Genomic DNA, 21,085 nt, shown 5'->3' with positions numbered 1-21,085 from the left:
CCAGACACTGGGAGATTAATTCCCCTTTCAGCAGGACAATAACTTAAAACACAAGGCCAAATATACACGAGTTGCTTAGTAAGAAGACAGTAAATATTCCTGAGTGGCAGAGTTTCAGTCTTGACTTAAATCTACTTGAAAATCCATGGCAAGACCTTAAAATGGTTGTCTAGCAATGATCAACAACCAATTTGACAGAGCTTGAAGAATTTTCAAAATAATAATGGGCAAAGGTTGCACAATCCAGGTGTGGAAAACTCTTAGAAACGTAATGAAATGTCTTCTTCCAACTCACTCTCAAACACTTAAATCCCCTGAAGGCAGCTCACTTTCTAGCCCACTTGAATAGCCCCCACGATATGCAACTTTTCAGGGAAGTCAGGAACCAATGTACTCAGTCAGTTAGGAAAGCTAAGGCTAGCTTTTGCAAACAGAAATTTGATTCCTGTAGCACGAATTCTAAAAAGTTTTCGGACAGTGTAAAGTCCATGAAGAATGAGAGCACCTCCACCCAGCTGCCCACTGCACTGAGAATAGGAAACAATGTCACCACTGATAAATCTAAGATAATCGATAATTTTAAATAAACATTTTTCCACGGCTGGCCATGCTTTCCACCTGGCTACCCCTACCCTGGCCAACATCTCAGCAACCCCTGCAGCAACTTGAGCGTTCAGTGTGTGAAATTGGAGGGCCTGTTGTCCGGACCTCTGGCAGTCTCTATGGGGGTGCCACAGGGTTCAATTCTCGGGCTGACTCTTTTCTCTCTATATATCAATGATGTCACTCTTGCTGCTGGTGATTCTCTGATCCACCTCTATGCAGACGACACCATTCTGTATACATCTGGCCCTTCTTTGGACACTATGCTAACAAACTTCCAAACAAGCTTCAATGTCATACAACACTCCTTCCGTCGTCTCCAACTGCTTTTAAATGCTAGAAAAACTAAGTGTATGCTCTTCAACCGATTGCTGCCCGCACCCTCCCACCCGACTAGCATCACTACTCTTGACGGTTCTAACCTATAATATGTGGACGACTACAAATACCTAGGTGTCTGGCTAGACTGTAAACTCGCCTTCCAGACTCACATTAAGTGTCTCCAATACTAAATAAAATCTAGAATTGGCTTGCTATTTCGCAAAAAGCCTCCTTCACTCATGCCGCCAAACATGCCCTCATAAAACTGACCATCCTACCGATCCTTAACTTCGGCGATGTCATTTACAAAATAGCCCCCACCACTCTACTCAGCAAACTGAATGTAGTCTATCACAGTGCTCTCTGTCTCCCATCGTGTTGATTGCACATACCCAGAACGATTCACAGCTGTAATCGCTGCCAAAGGTGATTCTACAAAGTATTGACTCTTATATATTTCTGTATTTCATTTTGAATACATTTGCAAAAAATCTAAAAACATCTTTGCACATATGGGGTATTGTGTGTAGATGGGTGAGATTTTTTTATTTAATCAATTTTGAATTCAGGCTGTAACACAACAGCATGTGGAATGAGTTGAGGGGTATGAATACTTTCTGAAGGCATTGTATGCTGTACATGGCACATTACATGGATATGAAAACGACCCTGGTTTTAGAACTACTTAATATAAAATGGTGATGTACATTAAAACCTTTGAGTATACTGTAGATATTCAACATATGAGAGTGAAATTGATTATACCAAATATGTAATGAATATTACCTTATAAAGCCCAGCTGTGATCAAAGCTAACAGCAGCAGACCTCCCACAACACCCCCAATGACCCCCTTTGTGAAGTTAACCTCAGGATACACCTCCACCTGAGTTTCAATCTGAGGATGACAAAAGCATGTATTTTCAACTGAAGCTAAATTAAGTTATCAATCTTACTGGGCGGCAGGGTTGGAGTCAATTTGAAATTGAAGGCAGTCAATTCAGGAAGTAAACTGAAATTCCAATTCAATAAGTAAAACATTTAAAAAAAAAATAATAACTTTGCAATAAGCTGAAAAGGAGAAGCCAAACGTTTTTACATATTTGGATTTTAAATTAAATTCACTCCCTGAATTGACTGATTTAAATTCCAATGGACCTCAACCCCGATTTGAGGAGATAACATCTAAAAGGCTACCTTTTGTATAGGTGGGTTATTTTTGGAGTCCGAAGAATAATAGATGTATTGGTTTCTGTCATAATCTACAGTGGCACTGCTGACCAAGTTGAACTGGGCAGACTCAAGACCAATCTGAGAGCAGAGAGAAAGAGCGAGGAATGTTAGTAAGGAGATGTGTTCTGTAAATTAGCACAGCTAGCATTGGGGGAAAATACTGTATACAATTATCCATACCTCCATCCTTTCTTACCTGTTCTATCCATTGAGAGCTGAGGTTACCAGTGATGTTATAAGAGTTACGATCCAAATTTCGAATGAAGCTTTTGCACATGAACACCCCACAATTTGCGACAGAGCAGTCCTGTAGGATAGGAGGAAGAAAAAATAATTGCGATCACTTTTGAACTAATGACAATCGAACACATTAATATAATAGAATACATTATTTACTATTAACCCATGAATAAGCATTACAACTATTTATATATGCATTTTAGTTGGTAAGCATTTATAACATATATTATAATTTATAAAGCATTTATACTCCTTTATGGACAATTTATCATGGGTTATTCATGAGTTATAAAGTGTAACACAAATCAAGCATTTTAAAAGTCACATTTTAAGAGGTTGTGAATACCTTTTCTTAATTAAGTTTGCCTTCATACAGAATCAGGCAACTACCTAAATGTAATTCTGTTTACATTTAACAGCATTTCTAGACGCAGCAAATCTGTAATAACACCTGTAACAACACTTGGCTTCAACATCTAAAAGATTCTAGAATATATGTTTAGCCATTAGATTATGTGTTAAATAAATAATCTATTAGCAGAAACCCTGTCATTGCTACTGTTCGTGACACTCAAGGCAAGTTGGTGTTAGGTGTGACCGTTGCAATACCAGGAAGTTGCAATACCAGGAAGTTGTTGAGGAATATTATTTCAAATAGAAGTGGATGACATTATAAAACTGAAATGGGCTAGCACTATTCACCACAGCATGATTTTTCTGCAGCTGGTCCACAAAGTCTGTGGCAGAAGGTTCCTCATTCTTGTGTCTTTGACAACCTTGAATCTGAAACACAAAAGTTTCCTGTCAATTCCAATCATCACAAAACTGAAATAAAACCTGCAATATACACCTTCCATATTTGTGCTATTTGTGCATTTATCATTACTAATGTATTTATACACTGAACAAATATATAAACACAGTATGTCTAGTGTTGGTCCCATGTTTCATGAGCTGAAATAAAAGATCCCAGAAATGTTACAAAAAGCAAAAAGGATGAATTCCGGTTTCAACTGTACCGGGCAAATGGCAGACCGAGTGTATTGCGTTGTGTGGGCGAGCAGTTTGCTGATGTCAATGTTGGGAACAGTGGTGTTATGGTATGGGCAGCCATAAGCTACAGACAATCGAAGACAATTGCATTTTATCAATGTCAATTTGAATGCTGAGATACTGTAACGAGATCCTGAGGCCCATTTTCGTGCTATTCATCCTCTGCCTTTACCTCATGTTTCAGCATGATAATGCACGGCCCCGTTTCTAGTCCCTCCTGCAGCAAAGCACCCCCACAACATGATGCTGCCATCCCCGTGCTTCACGGTTGGGATTGTGTTCTTCGGCTTGCAAGCATCCCCCTTTTTCCTCCAAACATAACGATAGTCAATATGGCCAAACAATTATATTTTTGTTTCATCAGAGCAGAGGACATTTCTCCAAAGAGTACGATCTTTGTCCCCATGTGCAGTTGCAAACCGTAGTCTGGCTTTTTTATGGCGGTTTTGGAGCAGTGGCTTCTTCCTTGCTGAGCGGCTTTTCAGGTTATGTCGATATAGGACTTGTTTTACTGTGGATATAGATACTTTTGTACCTGTTTCCTCCAGCATCCTTTGCTGTTGTTCTGGGATTGATTTGCACTTTTCGCACCAAAGTTAATTCATCTATTGTAGACAGAATGAGTCTCCTTCCTGAGCGGTATGACAGCCGTGTGGTCCCATGGTGTTTATACTTGCATACTATTGTTTGTACAGATGAACGTGGGACCATCAGGCATTTGGAAATGTCTTTTGATTTTCCCATGATGTCAAGCAAAGAGGCACTGAGTTTGAAGGTAGGCCTTGAAATACATCCACAGGTACACCTCCAATTGACTCAAATTATGTCAGTTAGCCTATCAGAAGCTTCTAAAGCCATGACATCATTTTCTGGAATCTTCCCAGCTGTTTGAAGGTACAGTCAACTTAGTGTATGTAAACTTCTGACTCACTGGAATTGTGATACAGTGAATTATAAGTGAAATAATCTGTCTGTAAACAATTGTTGGAAAAATTACTTGTGTCATGCACAAAGTAGATGTCCTAACCGACTTGCCAAAACTATAGTTTGTTAACAAGACATTTGTGGAGTGGTTGAAAAACGAGTTATAATGACTCCAACATAATTGTATGTTAACTTCCGACTTCAACTGTATATATATATATACACACACACTACTGTTCAGAAGTTTGGGGTCACTCAGAAATGTCCTTGTTTTTAAAGAAAAGCACATTTTTTGTCCATTAAAATAACATCAAATTGATCAAAAATAGAGTGTAGAGATTGTTAATGTTGTAAATGACTATTGTAGCTGGAAATGGCAGATTTTTTATGGACTATCTACATAGGCTTACGAGGCCCATTATCAGCAACCATTAGTCCTGTGTTCCAATGGCACGTTGTGTTAGCTAATTCAAGTTTATAATTTTTAAAGGCTAACTGATCATTAGAAAACCCTTTTGCAATTATGTTAGCAAGCTGAAAACTTTTGTCCTGTTTAAAGAAGCAATAAAACTGTCCTTCTTTAGACTAGTTGAGTATCTGGAGCATCAGCATTTCTGGGTTTGATTACAGGCTCAAAATGGCTAGAAACAAATACATTTCTTCTGAAAATTGTTAGTCTATTCTTGTTTGAGAAATGAAGGCTATTCCATGCGAGAAATTGCCATCTTGTAAACTGAACATCGTGTACAATGCTGTGTATCACTCCCTTCAGAGAACAGCACAAGCAGACTCTAACCGGAATAGAAAGTGGGAGACGCCGGTACACAACTGCGTAAGAGGACATGTACATTAGAGTGTCTAGTTTGAGAAACAGATGCCTCACAAGTCCTCAACTGGTAGCTTCATTAAGTAGTACGTGCAAAACACCAGTCTCAACATCAACAGTGCAGAGTCGACTCTGGGATGCTGTCTTTCTAGGCAGAGTTCCTCTGTCCAGTGCTGTGTTCGTTTGCCCATCTCAATCTTATCGTTTTATTGGCCAGTCTGAGATATGGCTTTTTCTTTGCAACTCTGCCTAGAAGGCCAGCATCCCGGAGTCGCCTCTTCAATGTTGACGTTGAGACTGGTGTTTTGCGAGTACTATTTACACACAATACCCCATAATGACAAAGTGAAAACAGGTTTTAAGAAATGTTTGCAAATGTATAAAAAATCAGAAATACTTTATTTACATAATTATTCATACCCTTTGCTATGAGACTTGAAATTGGGTTCAGATGCACCCTGTTTCCATTGATCATGATTGAGATGCTTCTACAACTTGATTGCAATCCACTTGTGGTAAAGTCAATTGATTGGACATGATTTGGAGGGCAGGCACCACTTTTGACAATGTTATGTCAGAGCAAAAACCAAGTCATGAGGTCGAAGGAATTGTCTGTAGCCCTCCGAGACAGGATTGTGTCGAGGCACAGATCTTGGGAATTGTACCAACAACATTTCTGCAGCATTGAAGGTCCCCCAACTTCACAGTGGCTTCCATCATTCTTAAATGGAAGAAATGTGGAACCACCAAGACTCTTGCAAGAGCAATCGGTGGAGAAGGGCCTTGGTCAGGGAGGTGACCAAGAACCCGATGGTCACTCTGACAGAGCTTTAGAGTTCCTATGTGGAGATGGGAGAACCTTCCAGACGGACAACCATCTCTTTAGCACGACCAATCAGGCCTTTATGGTAGAGCTGCCCGATGGAAGCCACTCCACAGTAAAATGCACATGACAGTCATCTTGGAGTTTGCCAAAAAGCACCTAAAGGACTCTCAGACCATGAGAAACAAGATTATCTGGTGTTATGAAACCAAGATTGAACTCTTTGGCCTGAATGCCAAGCGTCACATCTGGAGGAAACCTGGCACCGTCCCTACGTTTAAGCATGGTGGTGGCAGCATCATGCTGTGGGGAAGTTTTTCAGTGGCAGGGACTGGGAGACTAGTCAGGATCGAGGGAAATATGAATGGAGCAATGTACAGAGAGATACTTGATGAAAACCTGCTCCAGAGTGCTTAGGACCTCAGACTGGGGTGAAGGTTCTCATTCCAACATGACAACAATGCTAAGCACACAGCCAAGACAACGCAGGAGTGGCTTCGGGACAAATCTCTGAATGTTCTTGAGTGGCCTAGCCAGAGCCCGGACTTGAACCCCCTCGAGCATCTCTGGAGAGACCTGAAAATACCTGTGCAGCAACGCTCCCCATCAAACATGACAGAGCTTATGATCTGCAGAGAAGAATGGGAGAAACTCCCCAAATACAGGTGCGCCAAGCTTGTAGCATCATACCCAAGAAGACTCGAGGCTGTAATCGCTGCCAAAGGTGCTTCAACAAAGTACTGAGTGAATGCTCTGAATACTTATGTAAATGTGATATTTGGAGGGGGGGTTAACACATTTGCAAAAATTTCAAAAAAAGTGTTTTTGCTTAGTGATTATGGGGTATTTTCTGTAGATTGATGAGGAAAAAAACGATGTAATACATTTTAGAACTGAATGTGGAAAAAGTCAAGGGGTCTGAATACTTTCCGTATGGACTATCTACCAATCCCAGGCATTTTTTAAGTTTGAGACACTGAAAATCAAGACAACCTAGAGCCAAACTAGAATACTGGGCAGCTAAACCAAATGTTTTTTTTTCTCTGTCTAAGCTAAAAAAAACAATTGCTTTCACATTGTAATTTGATAAACGAAGTACGGCAAATGTCTCTTCAATATCACTGTTCACCACTTAATCCCATTTTAACAGAGTGTAATTCACTCAATATTGGGAGATTAGACAAAGTTTACAATACCAGAAAGCTTAAATTCTCCTATTTTCTATCAGTTGCATAGGTGATTCAAAAAATAGTTTCCACTCCTCTCACCTGTATACCATTTGGATCAGCCCAGATGTCTTTGTCACCAAGCTTCATTGGCACCTTGATTATCACAGTAAGATTGAAGCCTCTTTCATAATTTTCAACCTGGGAAAGAAGGGGGTATTTTAACTTATGCTATACATTTCAGACATATGAAGTAAATGACACATAAATACTGTATATTAGTATATTATCCTTACCTCAAATGATTGTTTCACATGTTTCTGCAAATCATTTTTCCCAGCAGTGAAATTAACATAACTGGTTGAATCCTCATTTCTAAATAAATGGGGGGAAGATTTAGTGAAGACAAATATTCCAAACAGCTGGGCTAGATTAAGCCTGAGTCATACACTACCAGTCAAAAGTTTAAGAACACCTACTCATTCAAGGGCTTTTCTTTATTTTTTTTACTATTTTCTACATTTTCAGTGCGACCCTCCGGACCTTGTGCAGCCCCCAGGGCAAACTGAGTTTTACACACCTGAGTTAGAGCATTGATGTACGTGATTCAACTGCAAAATGTTGTGTTTAAAAAAAATGTACACACAAATAATGTCTGAGGGACATAAAAGGCCCTATATTTGTAGAACGAGCTAAACCCACATATAGGAAAATATGGTATGAAAATGAAATAGCACATACCTTTTAATCACAACAAAAATGCTGTATTTCACACCAATCTCTTTCACTTTGGAAAGCTCACTCTTTGGCGAGTGTGCATTTCCACTAAACAGGATGAGACGGGGTAATGCAGTTACTACAAATATTGCTAGACAAAACATCATAAGACATGATAACTTTATCTGAGTGTGTACCGCACATACCTTGAGGCATTTGCAGTGAATGTCATCATTTGGCCAAATTGACTGTTTCTATCAATCCCATAGGAAATTACTAAGAGAGCCTGAGATGAAGGGAAGGAGGATACAATGTTTATTTAAAATATGACCTTAGACTCCTGTAGAAGCCCAGCAAAAAAAGTATGTCATATGGACATTAGGCGACATTCCCATAAATTCTCTTTTAGGGTTTCAGTGAGACGTTATCCCACTGACGTTCTGAGAACGTTCTATGGACTTTAAAACGTTACGTTATCATTGGGACCATAAAGGGATGTTTAGTACAGATCCCTGTTTGGTCACAGTATAACGTTATAAAAAAGGTATTTTGGTGACGACTCTGATATTTTACAAATAGGCTCCTATTTGTTTCTGAAAGAACGTTATCCTTGGGGCATTCAATGTCAATGTTCAGAAGGAGACGTTTCAGGCAGGTCCTGGCCTTCAAATAATAATTGATCGAATTTCCCAGAATGTCACAAAATGGAGAAGAGGATGATGTGGCGTGGTCCTGTGGATGTGTTGTCTAGCTCCCAGTTTGTTCTGGGGATGTCCCCAAGAACGATTTTAGGACATTCTTAAAACGTTCTGTCATGGTCCCCTGTTTTTTTTTTTTTTTTTAAATCTTCGTTCCGGAGACGTCCCCAACGATGGTTAAACGATGCTCTTAGAATGTACTGTCATGGTTCCCTGGAGTTTTTTTTGTCTAGTTCACGGCTTGTTCTGGGGACATACATTTTTACTAATCATTATGACTTTGTGTGATGGTCCCAAGGGAACGTTTTCTGGGGGACCTCTGTCTAGTTCCCTCTAAGTTAACAGGACATCGTTGAGGACAATATAAGGATTTATCCTCAAGACATCCTCAGGACATTTGTTTTATAAGTTAAGTAATGAAATGGGAGAGGGTGTTTGAGCTAAGTGGGACACTGTTCAGCTAAAACAATGTAAATGACAATAAAATTACATAGAACATGATCACTTTTAGAGTACTTACATTTCAATATGACCCCATTTGAGATTTGAACTCACAACCTCTGGATTTGGAATATACTGATCTTTCTGCTGCACCACAAAATCTGGACATATTCAGAAGTCCCCCACACATTTCTTGTCTATAACACATCTCTGCACTTAGCAAAAGAGTGCCATTGGCACTGGACTTTCAGTTATCAGTTAATCTGATTATTCTCTAATCGATTTGATTTACCTATTTCTGCAATTTGTGGCTTTTCTGTATAGTTGTCCAATGTTAGTGGGGCATATTACTCTGTTTTAATGTAACTCCTGAATCACTATGATAAATAAAATAGTTTTTCTTTAGTGTATTTTTAACCAAGCTTAATTTACTTAGAAGTGCAAACTGTAGCAATACAGGTGGAATCAGGCATTGACACAGACATGGTGGCATAGCAGGACAATCGGAATGCGGTGAACCAAGAGGTTGTGAGTTAAAATGCCAGGTGAGGACATGTTGAATAATACTTACTGTATAAATGAACATGTACAATGTATTCATGTATGTCAAAGTGTGTCAAATATGTTGAAAACACTGTATGTTAAAAGCACTGTTTGTGTGTAGGTGTCCCTAAACCTACCAACAGACAAAGAGCTGTGAATAGATCAGTAGTTCACCAATCAGGGCCTTGATGGGCTCGACAACAGTAACTGGGGGTGATGTGTAATGAAACGAGTGTGTGAATCTCCAGGTAGGTGGGTATAATGTTTTTTTTGGGGGGGACTATCAGGCGACGTCCTGATGACTGATGCACTGAATGTCCTGAGAACGTCCTAAAATCATCCTGACCTGACCTTCAATTACATCCCAGGAACATGGAGGGAACTAGACAAAAGTCACCTGGAGAACATTCCTTTGTGACCATCACACAATGTCCCGATGACAGGAAAAAATTATATCTTGAGAAGTCCCTAAAAACGTATTTAGGAACATCCCCGGGAACTAGACAAAACCTACACAGGGCCATGACACAATGTCTACAGAACATCCTTGGGGACGGCCCCGGAACAAACCGGTAACTAGACAAAATCTCCACAGGACCATGAAACAATTTCCTGACAACTTTCGGTAACCATTTCCTGACTTTCTGTGGACGTCCTAATGGCATTTTTTTTTTTGCAGGGAGTACAGATTGCTTCTACAGTGCTACTACAGTTCAATAGGATGTTTTATTTCGTAAGTAATAGGGATGTTATTACAATACAGTCTCGTATTACTGTTATTGTAATGATGAACATATGTTGTAAGTGAGACAGACCTTAGAATCGCTTTTGAAGATTGGCTTGTCAATGGTGCAGTCACTTTGTCCCCACATTACATTTCCCACACTGTCTGATGAGTTACACTCCACTCTTCCCTGGAGAGCAATGACAGGACAATGACAATTTATGTCAACTTCAGGCAATAGTTCACTGAAATTACCAATGGAACACTGGAAATGTACATACTGGACCTACAGAAATGACTATCACTTAAACAATATAAATCCTTCCTGCCCCTCAAACACTGAGTTTATAGCGACTCACTCCCTCTCCTTCCTTGTATGTACTCTTACCTGGAGTATGGTGAACTTCCTGAATGAAAGTCCTGCAGGGTATTTGAGAATAACGTGGCTGTTGTAAGAGTTCTCTTCCCTGCTTTCGACTGACACTGTCACATTTATCACCTCATCTATGCCAACCCTCACCTCTGAACTCCTGAGAGTGAGAAAGCGAGAAAGTGAGAAAGAGAGGGCAAAAGTAATAAAGAAATGATTCTCATTGTCATTACATCATGCTTGTTTTCCTCAACCTTTGACTATCATTGACATCATCATCCTATCCATCTTCATCATCATTTTCATCTTCATCCATTTTACTCGTCAGCTGCTGCAACGCTCTAATCGACATTCTAATCATAATAATTCTTTAAAAAAAAAGTTTAATCTTACCCAGTAGAAAAACAGAAAGGCTCTGAGTCAATACTCGTGATCTTACCTAGTGAAATTAAAATCCACTTTCAGGTTGTCAATGCAGTTGTTATCAGCGCCACAGTTGATCTCAAAACCTAACTGTGGGATGAAGAAAGATGTTCACCAAGTTCACTTAACACGTCACCTTCTTCACAATGACTAGGATATAGATGTATCTTTACCCCCCCTCCACCCACACAACAGCCTTTTTTTAGGGGATTTCAAATCAACTTTGACACAGTTTTTATTGTCAAAAGTTAAGAGAAGAAACATACAGGATGATATGTTGCAGTCGGAGACTGCGGGGAAAGGCTAGAGCTGAGGCCACCAGGAGATGTTGGCAACCCTTCAAATGTGAAGTCAAGTTCATTGGACAGTTCATTGAGGGAGTCCTCTGGGCAAGCCTATAAAAAAATAGAATCTTCAGAGACATTTTATCATTCAAACTCCTCTAAAAAGAGGTTTACTGTGATATTGTTAACATTGACATGTCAAGGCTCTATGGCTGTATCCTTTAGAGTGTATAGTAATGACAGAGGGGAGAAACCAATGAGCATACACTTTTGAGATTGTCGACATGTGACAGCCATAAAAGCCCAGACTTAAAGCTGATACAATTTGATGTGTACTCCACATAATAGTCATAATAGTCACATAGTATGTCATTATTATTATTATTATTATTATTATTCCAAAGTTTCAGCTGCTATTCTCTCATTGGATCCCGAAAAATACTTTTGACTGTTTAGAGCACTAAAACTCCACCTGAAAAAGGCACATCATTCAACTTTTATGGTGACAATTACGCTCGTTTGCTGTATTGTTGTAGGCTAAAGCTTCTTCGTCATATGAACCTATCATGTACAGAAAAGGTGGCCAGGAATTTATTCTGCAATGGTTATGAAACTATGTATTATGTTTTATGTTTATAAATTAAATATAGTTTACTTGAGACATTTGAAATGACAGTAGATTATTCAGACATATACACAGTAGCCTCGCTCTGGATAGTTTCTCGTTACTACTGTAAAGTGGGTCCAATTCAATGAGAGATGGGACGTTGTAGGCCTATAGGCTACTTTGCGAGTATGAAACCAGAACCGTCAGAAAAGGAACAATTCTGTTTCCTAGTGTTCCCGGTTCTGATTATTCTGCCTGCTCTGACCCCAAGCCTGCCTGCCGTCCTGTACCTGACTGACTCTGACCTGATTACGAACCTCTGCCTGCCCTGACCCCGAACCTGCCTGCCGTCCTGTGTACCTGTGTCACGAACCTCGCCGAAGATGGTGCCTCTTCCTGTTCGGGCGGTGCTCGGCGGTCGTCGTCGCCGGCCTATTGGCTGTCATCGATTCCCTTTCCGTTTGTTTTTGGTTATTGGGTACACCGGTTTTGTATTAGGGTTTGTTTGTAGGTTATTTAAGGGCACTAGGCCTGCTGGGTATTTGTGCGGGCTTGTTTCTTGTTACTCTGTGTTAGATGGTGTTATTTGTTCGTGTCTTATTTCTCCGGACTATTTTTGTCCTCTTGTTTGGACTGGCAACTTGTATCCGCCCTGTGTATTGGCGTGACCGTTTCTGTTGCGCTGGTGAATACATTTGACAAATGACTGAACCCTGCTCTCTGCGCCTGATTCCACCCACCACTCCTAGTTTATCGTAACAACCTTCCTGACTCTGACCTGATCACGAACCCTTGTCTGTCCGTTGCCCGCCCCGTGTTTACAATAAATCATCTGAGAACTGTACTATCCGCCTCCTGTGTCTGCATCTGGGTCATATCCTGAGTCGTGGTAGTCACCAAGTGCATTCAGAGAGTATTCACACCATTTGACTTTATCCACATTTTGTTGTTACAACCTGAATTGTAATTTAATTAAATGTAGATTTGTTTTGTCATTGGCCTGGCCAGTGACAAATGAAAAGCTGAAATGTCTTGAGTCAATAAGTAAAAAAATAAAACTTATGTCAAGCCAAAATAAGTTCAGGAGTAAAATGTGCGTAACAAGTCACATAATAAGTTGCATGGACGCACTCTCTGTACCCCACACATGAAATGATCTGTAAGGTCCCTCAGTGGAGCAGTGAATTTCAAGCACAGATTCAACCGCAAAGACCAGGGAGCTTTTCCAATGCCTCGCAAAGAAGGGCTCCTATTGGTAGATTAATTTTAAAAAGCAGACATTGAATGTCCCTTTAAAAATTGTGAAGTTATTAATGACATTCTGGATGGTGTATCAATTCACCTAGTCACTAAAAAGATTCAGGCGTCCTTCCTAACTTTAGTTACCGTAGAGGAAGGAAACCACTCAGGGATTTCACCATGAGGCCAATGGTGACTTTTAAACAGTTACAGAGTAATTAATGACTGATAGGAGAAAACTAAGGATGAGTCAACAACATTGTAGTTACTCTCCTCATGGCCCACTAGATATCATCAGAATGAGATAAAATAGATAATCTGTAGATTTTCCTGCCTATGCATTTATTTCTGATTTGGAGCCAAGCTCAAATAATGACAAATTAAAAATACTTTGCTGACTAAGTTCACTCACCTGAATGCCAGATTCGAGTTTTTGGTATATGAGCGCTGTGTTGTTGGGCATGAGGTTATACTAATACTGGTCATTTTTCTTTAACTTTTTGGCAAACCCAAATGGAGGGCTAAGTTTCAAACCTACCTCAATAAAGAAGTTATGAGAGAAGCATTGCTCTTGAAGTCTTAATGTAAAAGTGTTCGTTTCCTCCCGTATCTTTGGAAGGATATAAGCACGATAGTTTGGAGCTTGGCGGGTCACATCCAGAGTTAAAGTATAGTTAATCTTTGCTTGAAGATCTGGAGCAAAAGAGATTGCATTTAATGAAAAGGATAAGCTACTCGCATGCATGTGTACGGTGCCTGTATTCAGACCACTTGACTTTTTTCACATTTTAACGTTACAGCCTTATTCTAAAATGGATTAAATAAAACATGTTCCTCAGCAATCTACAAACAATAACCCATAATGACAAAGAAAAAACAGGTTTTTAGAATGTTTAGCCAATGTATTAAAAATAAAAAACAGAACCATATTTACAAAAGTATTCAGACCCTTTGCTATGAGACTTGAAATTGAGCTCAGGTGTATTCTGTATCCTTGAGATATTTCTTCTACAACTTGATTGGAGTCCACCTGTGGTAAATAAAATTGATTGGACATGATTTAGAAAGAAACACACCTATCAATGTAAGGTCCCACAGTTTACTGTGCATGTCAGAGCAAAAACCAAGCCATGAGGTCGAAGGAATTGTCCGTAGAGCGCCAAGACAAGATTGTTTTGAGGCACAAATCTGGGGGAAGGGTACAAAAAAATGTCTGCAGCATTGACGGTCCCCAAGAACACAGTGACCTCCATCATTCTTAAATAGAAGAAGTTTGGAACCACCAAGACTCTTCCTAGAACTGGCCACCCGGCCAAACTGAGCAATTGGGGGAGAAGGGGGGTGACAAAGAATCTGATGGTCACTCTGACAGAGCTCTGGAGTTCCTCTGTGGAGATGGAAGAACCTTCCAGAAGGATAACCATCTTTGCAGCTCTCTTCCCATCAGGCCTTTAAGATAGAAGCCACTCCTCAGTAAAAGCCACATGACAGCCCACTTGGAGTTTGCCAAAAGGCACCTAAAGACTTTCAGACAATGAGAAACAAGATTCTCTGGTCTGATGAAACCAAGATTGAAATATTTGCCAAATGTCTTGTCTGAAGGAAACCTAGAACCGTCCCTATGGTGAAGCATGGTGGTGGCAGCATCATGCTGTGGGAATGTTGTTCAGTGGCAGGGACTGAGAGACTTAACAGAATTGAGGGAAAGATGAACGGAGCAAAGTACAGAGACATCCTTGATGAAAACCTGCTCCAGAGCGCTCAGGACCTCAGACTGGGACGAAGGTACACAGCCAATACAACGCAGGAGTGGCTTCGGGACAAGTCTCTGAATGTCCTTGAGTGGTCCAGCCAGAGCCTGGACTTGAACCAGATCAAACATCTCTGGAGAAACCTGAAAATAGCTGTGCAGCAACGCTCCCCATCGAACATGACAGAGCTTATGATCTTCAGAGAAGAATGGGAGAAACTCTCCAAATACAGGTGTGCCAAACTTGTTGTGTCATACCCAAGAAGACTCGAGGCTGTAATCTTTGTCAAAAGTTATTCAACAAAGGACTGAGTAAAGGGTCTGAATACTTATGTAAATGTGATATTTCCGTTTTTAATTTTAATGCATTTGCAAGCATTTCTAAAACCCTTTTTTTACTTTGTCATTATGGGACATTGCGTATAGATTGATGAGGGGAAAAAACACTTTATTAATCCATTTTAGAATAAGGCTACAACGTTACAAAATTTTGAAAAAGTATTCCGAATGCACTGTATATAAGAACAATTTTGAGGTCAGAAACCTTTTGTGTCTGTTGTTTGTCTGGTCATGGTGAAACAGACTTTAGCAATGTTTCTCAGAGGTGTACTGCAGTCCACCTGGTTGGTGGGGATTTTGGGTGGGTTGAAGAAAACTCGTGCCATCAATGTTACTATAGGCCTGGACCTGGAAGAAAAAAAATATAATGTATCAGTTTGATACTCAAAGTATACGTACATTCCACAATGAAGGGTGAGTTATTGGCCTCTAAAGCCTCATTTCCATTGACACCTAAATTAGGGCCAAATTCGAGCTGGCTCAATTTTCAAATTTGAGCTGGTTCAGGGAGTCCCGGGCCAACACAGCCCAGATTCACAACTGGTGCTGGCTGGATTAGGTTCAGGCTGGTGACGCCGTTACAATGCAACCACCAGCTAGCTGATCACTCGCTCAATGCTGATACATTTGGCTTTGGATTTGTTGCTGCTAGCTAGCTGAGCTACTGCAATAGTCAGACATGACACTCCACTTAGTTTGATATGTTACATTCTTATGGTATGTGTTAATTTGTGGATTCCCATCATCCATTTCGGATTGGATTTGACAAATTACAATTCATGTGACAGGTTACGTACAAAGTGTTACACATTTGCCAAACGTTCAATATGTTAGGAATTTGCAAAATGTATGAAATGTTACCAATTCCAATTTTTTTGTTGATAATGTTAAATAGGTGGCAAATGTTAGCTGGGTTCGGGGTGAAGGTTAGGAGTTAGGTAAAAGGGTTAAGGTTAGGGTTAGCTAACATGCTAAGTAGTTGCAAAGTAGCTACCTTTGCGTAATAAGCCCACCCTCCTTGTGTTTTTGCCTTAAGCAACATTCTGTCTTATGCAACGATTCCAAATGTAAGATATCATACTAATTTGAGTGTCCTGGATTTACATTCACTATGAGACCAGGCTGCTGAACAATAACCTTTTGTTAGAACAGTGTCGCTTTTGGTTAGCAGCTAGCTAATGTTAGCTTGAAACGACCCTGCAAACAAAAATGAGTCATTAGGACTTTGTGTCGTGGTCCTGTGGAGGTTTTGACTAGTTCCCAGCTTGTTCCGGGGACGTCCCCTTTGATGATTTGAGGACGTTGTGTCATGGTCTCGTGTAGGTTTTTGTCTAGTTCCGTTTTGTTCGGGGGACATCCCAAAGGATGTTTTTAAGACCCTCTTAGAATGTTCTGTCATGGTTCCCTGGAAGATTTTGTCTAGTACCCAGTTTGTTCAGGGGACGTCCCCAAGGACGTTTACAGGGCCTTCTTAGAACTTTCTGTCATGGTCCCCTGGAGTTTTTGTCTAGTTCCCAGCGTGTTCTGGGGACGTCCTTAGAACCATTTTTAGGAGATTCCCAATATATAATTTGTTCCTTTCATCTGGATGTAATGCAATGTTCACAAGGAACGTTTTCTGGGAGACTTTTGTCTAGTTCCTTTTATGTTCCTTGGACTTAATTGAGAACCGGGTCAGGATGAATTTAGAACAAAAGTTTTTAGGTTAATTGCAACCAATATGTGCTAAGATCACCCTCACAGCTGATCTCAATTGCAACCACTATTGGTCAACATATTACCACTCCCTAAAGCTGTTTATTGTTTGTGTTTTGGGATCCCCATGAGCTTTTCCAGAAGCAGCAGCTACTCTTTCTGGAGTCCACAAAAAAAATGACATGAAGTAACAAAACACTGATCCGACAAGGACAGTCACACAAATTTAGAATGCAAAAAAAAAAAATACAACAACAAAAATAGTGTGTTAGAGTGTTTGTGTTTCCTCACAGTCCCCGCCGTTCCATGAGATGTTTAATCAATCTAAAAGGTAATTTTGCTGCTTGAGTAATTGGAGATGGAAGAGAAATCCATGTGATCATGGCTCTGTATAATACTGTGCATTGACGTGAATTCGTTTTGGGCTTGTTGACTGTGAAAAGACCCTTGATGGCATGTCTTGTGGGGTATGTATAGGCAGGGCTCAAAATTCATGGCTGTCTGCTGTCCTGGCCACATCTGCCAAGTTTACAAGGCCAGTTATTCAATCTTTCATATGGTCTGCTTGGGCCAGTACATTTAAACACTCCAAAACAGACAATACAAATGTATATTTGTATTTAATCCTTCATAATCTTCCCAACGTCTGATGCTTCAAACTTGTTATCAACCAGCATTCGGTTTCCAATTGGAGTCAAGAATGTCAAAACCTTCTTTCTCCATCTCGAGTGAGCACCACCTCAGTACATCCTGGATACTCAATCAGGAAAGAATATATATATATATATATATATATATATTGTAAAAATTCAATTTTTTGGTTCATTATAATTGCTTAAAAAACAGATTAATTCCCGAAGCTGTGCCAATTATTCATCAGCAGAATATCAACTGTCCGGTGGCAAGAGCACGCAACTCCTCATACATCTGATTGCTACATGGAAAGAAATGTGTTCTAATAAGTCCAGTCACTGTGCAACATTCCTAAATGCAATCTCGGAAAAGACAACACTTTTGATGGCAATTATTGAAAAGAGCAGGATCCCAGATTTCCAGTACTGTTTGATTTATTTCTCAACTACAGTTTTTGCGCAATTGGCAGGGTTTTACAATCTGGCATGACAATAAAATGTGTCTGGCATGACAATAAAAAAAAGTAACTGCAGGAAGTGCGTAACGGCCATTCGAGTGCATAAACGGTAGGCCTATATTCACTGCAAAAATCGCATCATTTATTTTAGGCTCTAGTGCCATTAGGGTAAACAATGCAGATGAGCAACCCCATGCTTCAGCCATGCATCAAGTGATAATGCTTATTGCTAAAATAGCACACCTGCCTGCAAAATGGACCATGTACAGGACCTAAAGATATTACCTTTCCTCACATGTCTGGTGAGTATGCAGGCCATGGAAGAACTCGGATATTTTTGGCTTACACAAACTGTGTACAGATCCTTGCGACATGGGGCCATGCATTATCATGCTGAAACATGAGGTTATGGCGGGCAGATGAATGGCACGACAATGATCTCTCGTCAGGATCTCGTCACAGTATCTCTGTGCATTGAAATTGCCATTGATAAAATGCAATTATGTTCATTGTCCGTAACTTATGCCTGCCCATACCGTAACCCCAGCACCACAATGGGGCACTCTGTTCACAACGTTGACATCAGCAAACCACTCACCCCACGCCATCTGCCCGATACAGTTGAAACCGGGATTCATCCCTGAAGAGCACACTTCTCCAGCATGCCAGTGGCCATCGAAGGTGAGCATTTGCCCACTGAAGTCAGTTACGACGCCAAACTGCAGTCAGCTCAAGACCCTGGTAAGGACGACGAGCACGCAGATGAGCTTCCTTGAGAAGGATTCTGACTGCAAATATTATTCGGTTGTGCGAACCCACAGTTTAATCAGCTGCCCGGGGCTGGCATGGTTACACGGGTCTGCAGTTGTGAGACCGTTTGGACGTACTGCCAAACTCTCTAAAACGACATCGGAGGTGGCTTATGGTAGAGAAATTAACAAAAAATTCTCTGGCAACAGCTCTGGTGGACATACCTGCAGTCAGCATGCCAATTGCACGCTCCCTCAAAACTTGAGACATCTGTGGCATTGTGTTGTGTGACAAAACTGCACATTTTAGAGTGACCTTTTATTGTCCCCAGCACAAGGTGCACCTGTGTAATGACCATGCTGTTTAATCATCTTCTTGATATGCCACACCTGTCATGTGGATGGATTATCTTGGCAAAGGAGAAATGCTCACTAACAGGGATGTAAACAAATTTGTGCACAAAATATTGGAGAAATAAGCTTTTTATGGGTATGTAACATTTCTGGGATTTTTTTATTTAGTTAAAAAAAATTCAGCTCATGAAACATGTGACCAACAATTTATGTTTTATTAGTTACTAATCTTGCTATTTTCAATGTTCCTGATAGGTTGATATTTCATCGGGGCCGGGGGTAGAGAACCAAGACAAATCTGTCTGGTATCTAATTCTTTGACGCATTTTAAGAAGTCCAGCGCTAACCTGCAGCTGCATGTTAAATTTAGCCTGTTGGTTGCATTTGACCCTCAATGTATCAATCATCAGGACAGAAACATTTTAAAATAGTCAGTTTCATTACACATCACACCTTTTTACTATTGAAGAGCCCGTTATGACCCTGATTGGTGAACCACTGATTCAGTCAAAGGTCTGTTGATAACGTGAGGGAAAACCCACATACACAAACCAGTGCTTTTAACATAGTGTTTTCAACTTACATGATTACATTGTGTATGTTCAAATTTACATTATGTCCTCAAGGCAAATATTATATCCTGGGATTTGAATTCACAACCTCTTAGTTCACAGCATTCCAATCACCCTGCTAAGCCACCATGTCTGTGTCACTGACTCAATTCACCTGTATCACTACACTTGACTTCAATGCAACAAATTCACTCAAGAAAAACTATTGTATTTAATCATAGTGATTCACGAGTAACATTAAAATAGAGTAATATGCCCCCATCAACATTAGACAACTATACAGATAACCCTCAGTGCTGAATTAAGTCAATCAAATCAATGATGAGAGAATAGTCAGTTTAACTGATATGGTGAAATTGTGGCGCTGCAGAAAGATCAGTGTAATCCAAATCAGGTTGTGAGTTTTAATCCCAGATGGGGTCATATTGAAAAGTCAGTACTACGAAAGTGATTGTGTCAAATGTTACCGTTGATAAAACATTTTTTTTTAAACTTTAGCTGAACACTTACTTATCGTAAAATTCCCATCACATTTTATTACTTTACTTGTTTCTGGGACCATCACGCAACGTCCTGACGACTGGTAAACAAATGTCCTGAAAATGTCTTGAAAACGTCCTGACATGGTCCTCAACACCGTCCTGGAAACTGACAGGGAACTAGACAAAGGTCCCTGAGAGAATGTTCCCAGAGGACCATCATGCGACATCCTAATGACTAGTAAAATGAAGGATCCTTAGGATGTCCTCCGTTTGCTGGGGAGCTAGTTAGCCAATGTTGCTATCATGGATTTTAGCTAGCCAGGTCATATTGATACATTGAAAGCAAGCTAGATACATCTTATTTAAATATATATATATATATATATATATATATTAGCTAGCTAGCTAGTAGCCTATGCCATGGTAAGCAAGGTAAGAATTTAGCTAGCTAGCTTGCCTATTCATTGAGTTAACAAATGACAATGGTAACCATTTAACTAACTAACAAGCTAAACACTTGGCAAGCTCACACTAGCACTAGCACTATGGGGTAATGGAAAGTAAATTAAAATGGTTTATCAACATTTTGTTAGCTAGTTATCTAGTTATGATCATTTAGCTATCAGCAAGGGCATTCTACAAATTCTAGTTAGCTAGCAACATTAGTCCATTAGTGTTAGCTAAATTGGCAAATTCATAAGCAACAACATGACCATTTCTAAATTCTAGAGGCAATGGATAAACAATTCGAGCTGTGCCCAACGCCTGCCCAACTTGGCTTGAATTTAATTGCCAATGGAAACAATGCTCGAAATATTAT

At 40.0% G+C, this 21,085-nt stretch overlaps 1 protein-coding gene across 1 annotated transcript in view; it reads right to left on the bottom strand.

Moving 5' to 3' along the window:
* LOC118363764 (integrin alpha-M-like) overlaps positions 1 to 21,085 on the bottom strand; it is a 49,559-nt gene that overhangs the window by 7,476 nt on the left and 20,998 nt on the right. Inside the window, exons 16-29 of the mRNA XM_035744974.2 lie at positions 15,529 to 15,671; positions 13,773 to 13,927; positions 11,371 to 11,499; positions 11,121 to 11,194; positions 10,700 to 10,841; positions 10,403 to 10,501; positions 8,112 to 8,191; positions 7,930 to 8,013; positions 7,485 to 7,563; positions 7,291 to 7,389; positions 3,099 to 3,179; positions 2,353 to 2,463; positions 2,121 to 2,234; positions 1,711 to 1,821 (exon numbers count right to left, since the gene is read on the bottom strand). Coding sequence (XP_035600867.1) covers positions 1,711 to 1,821; positions 2,121 to 2,234; positions 2,353 to 2,463; positions 3,099 to 3,179; positions 7,291 to 7,389; positions 7,485 to 7,563; positions 7,930 to 8,013; positions 8,112 to 8,191; positions 10,403 to 10,501; positions 10,700 to 10,841; positions 11,121 to 11,194; positions 11,371 to 11,499; positions 13,773 to 13,927; positions 15,529 to 15,671 — 1,501 coding nt within the window. The remainder of the gene's footprint in view (positions 1 to 1,710; positions 1,822 to 2,120; positions 2,235 to 2,352; positions 2,464 to 3,098; positions 3,180 to 7,290; positions 7,390 to 7,484; positions 7,564 to 7,929; positions 8,014 to 8,111; positions 8,192 to 10,402; positions 10,502 to 10,699; positions 10,842 to 11,120; positions 11,195 to 11,370; positions 11,500 to 13,772; positions 13,928 to 15,528; positions 15,672 to 21,085) is intronic.

The sequence above is a fragment of the Oncorhynchus keta genome, chromosome 3, assembly GCF_023373465.1.
Source record: "Oncorhynchus keta strain PuntledgeMale-10-30-2019 chromosome 3, Oket_V2, whole genome shotgun sequence".
Lineage (NCBI taxonomy): Eukaryota > Metazoa > Chordata > Actinopteri > Salmoniformes > Salmonidae > Oncorhynchus > Oncorhynchus keta.
Note: the sequence above shows the minus strand (reverse complement) of the source record. Positions and strands in the feature narration are given on the sequence as shown.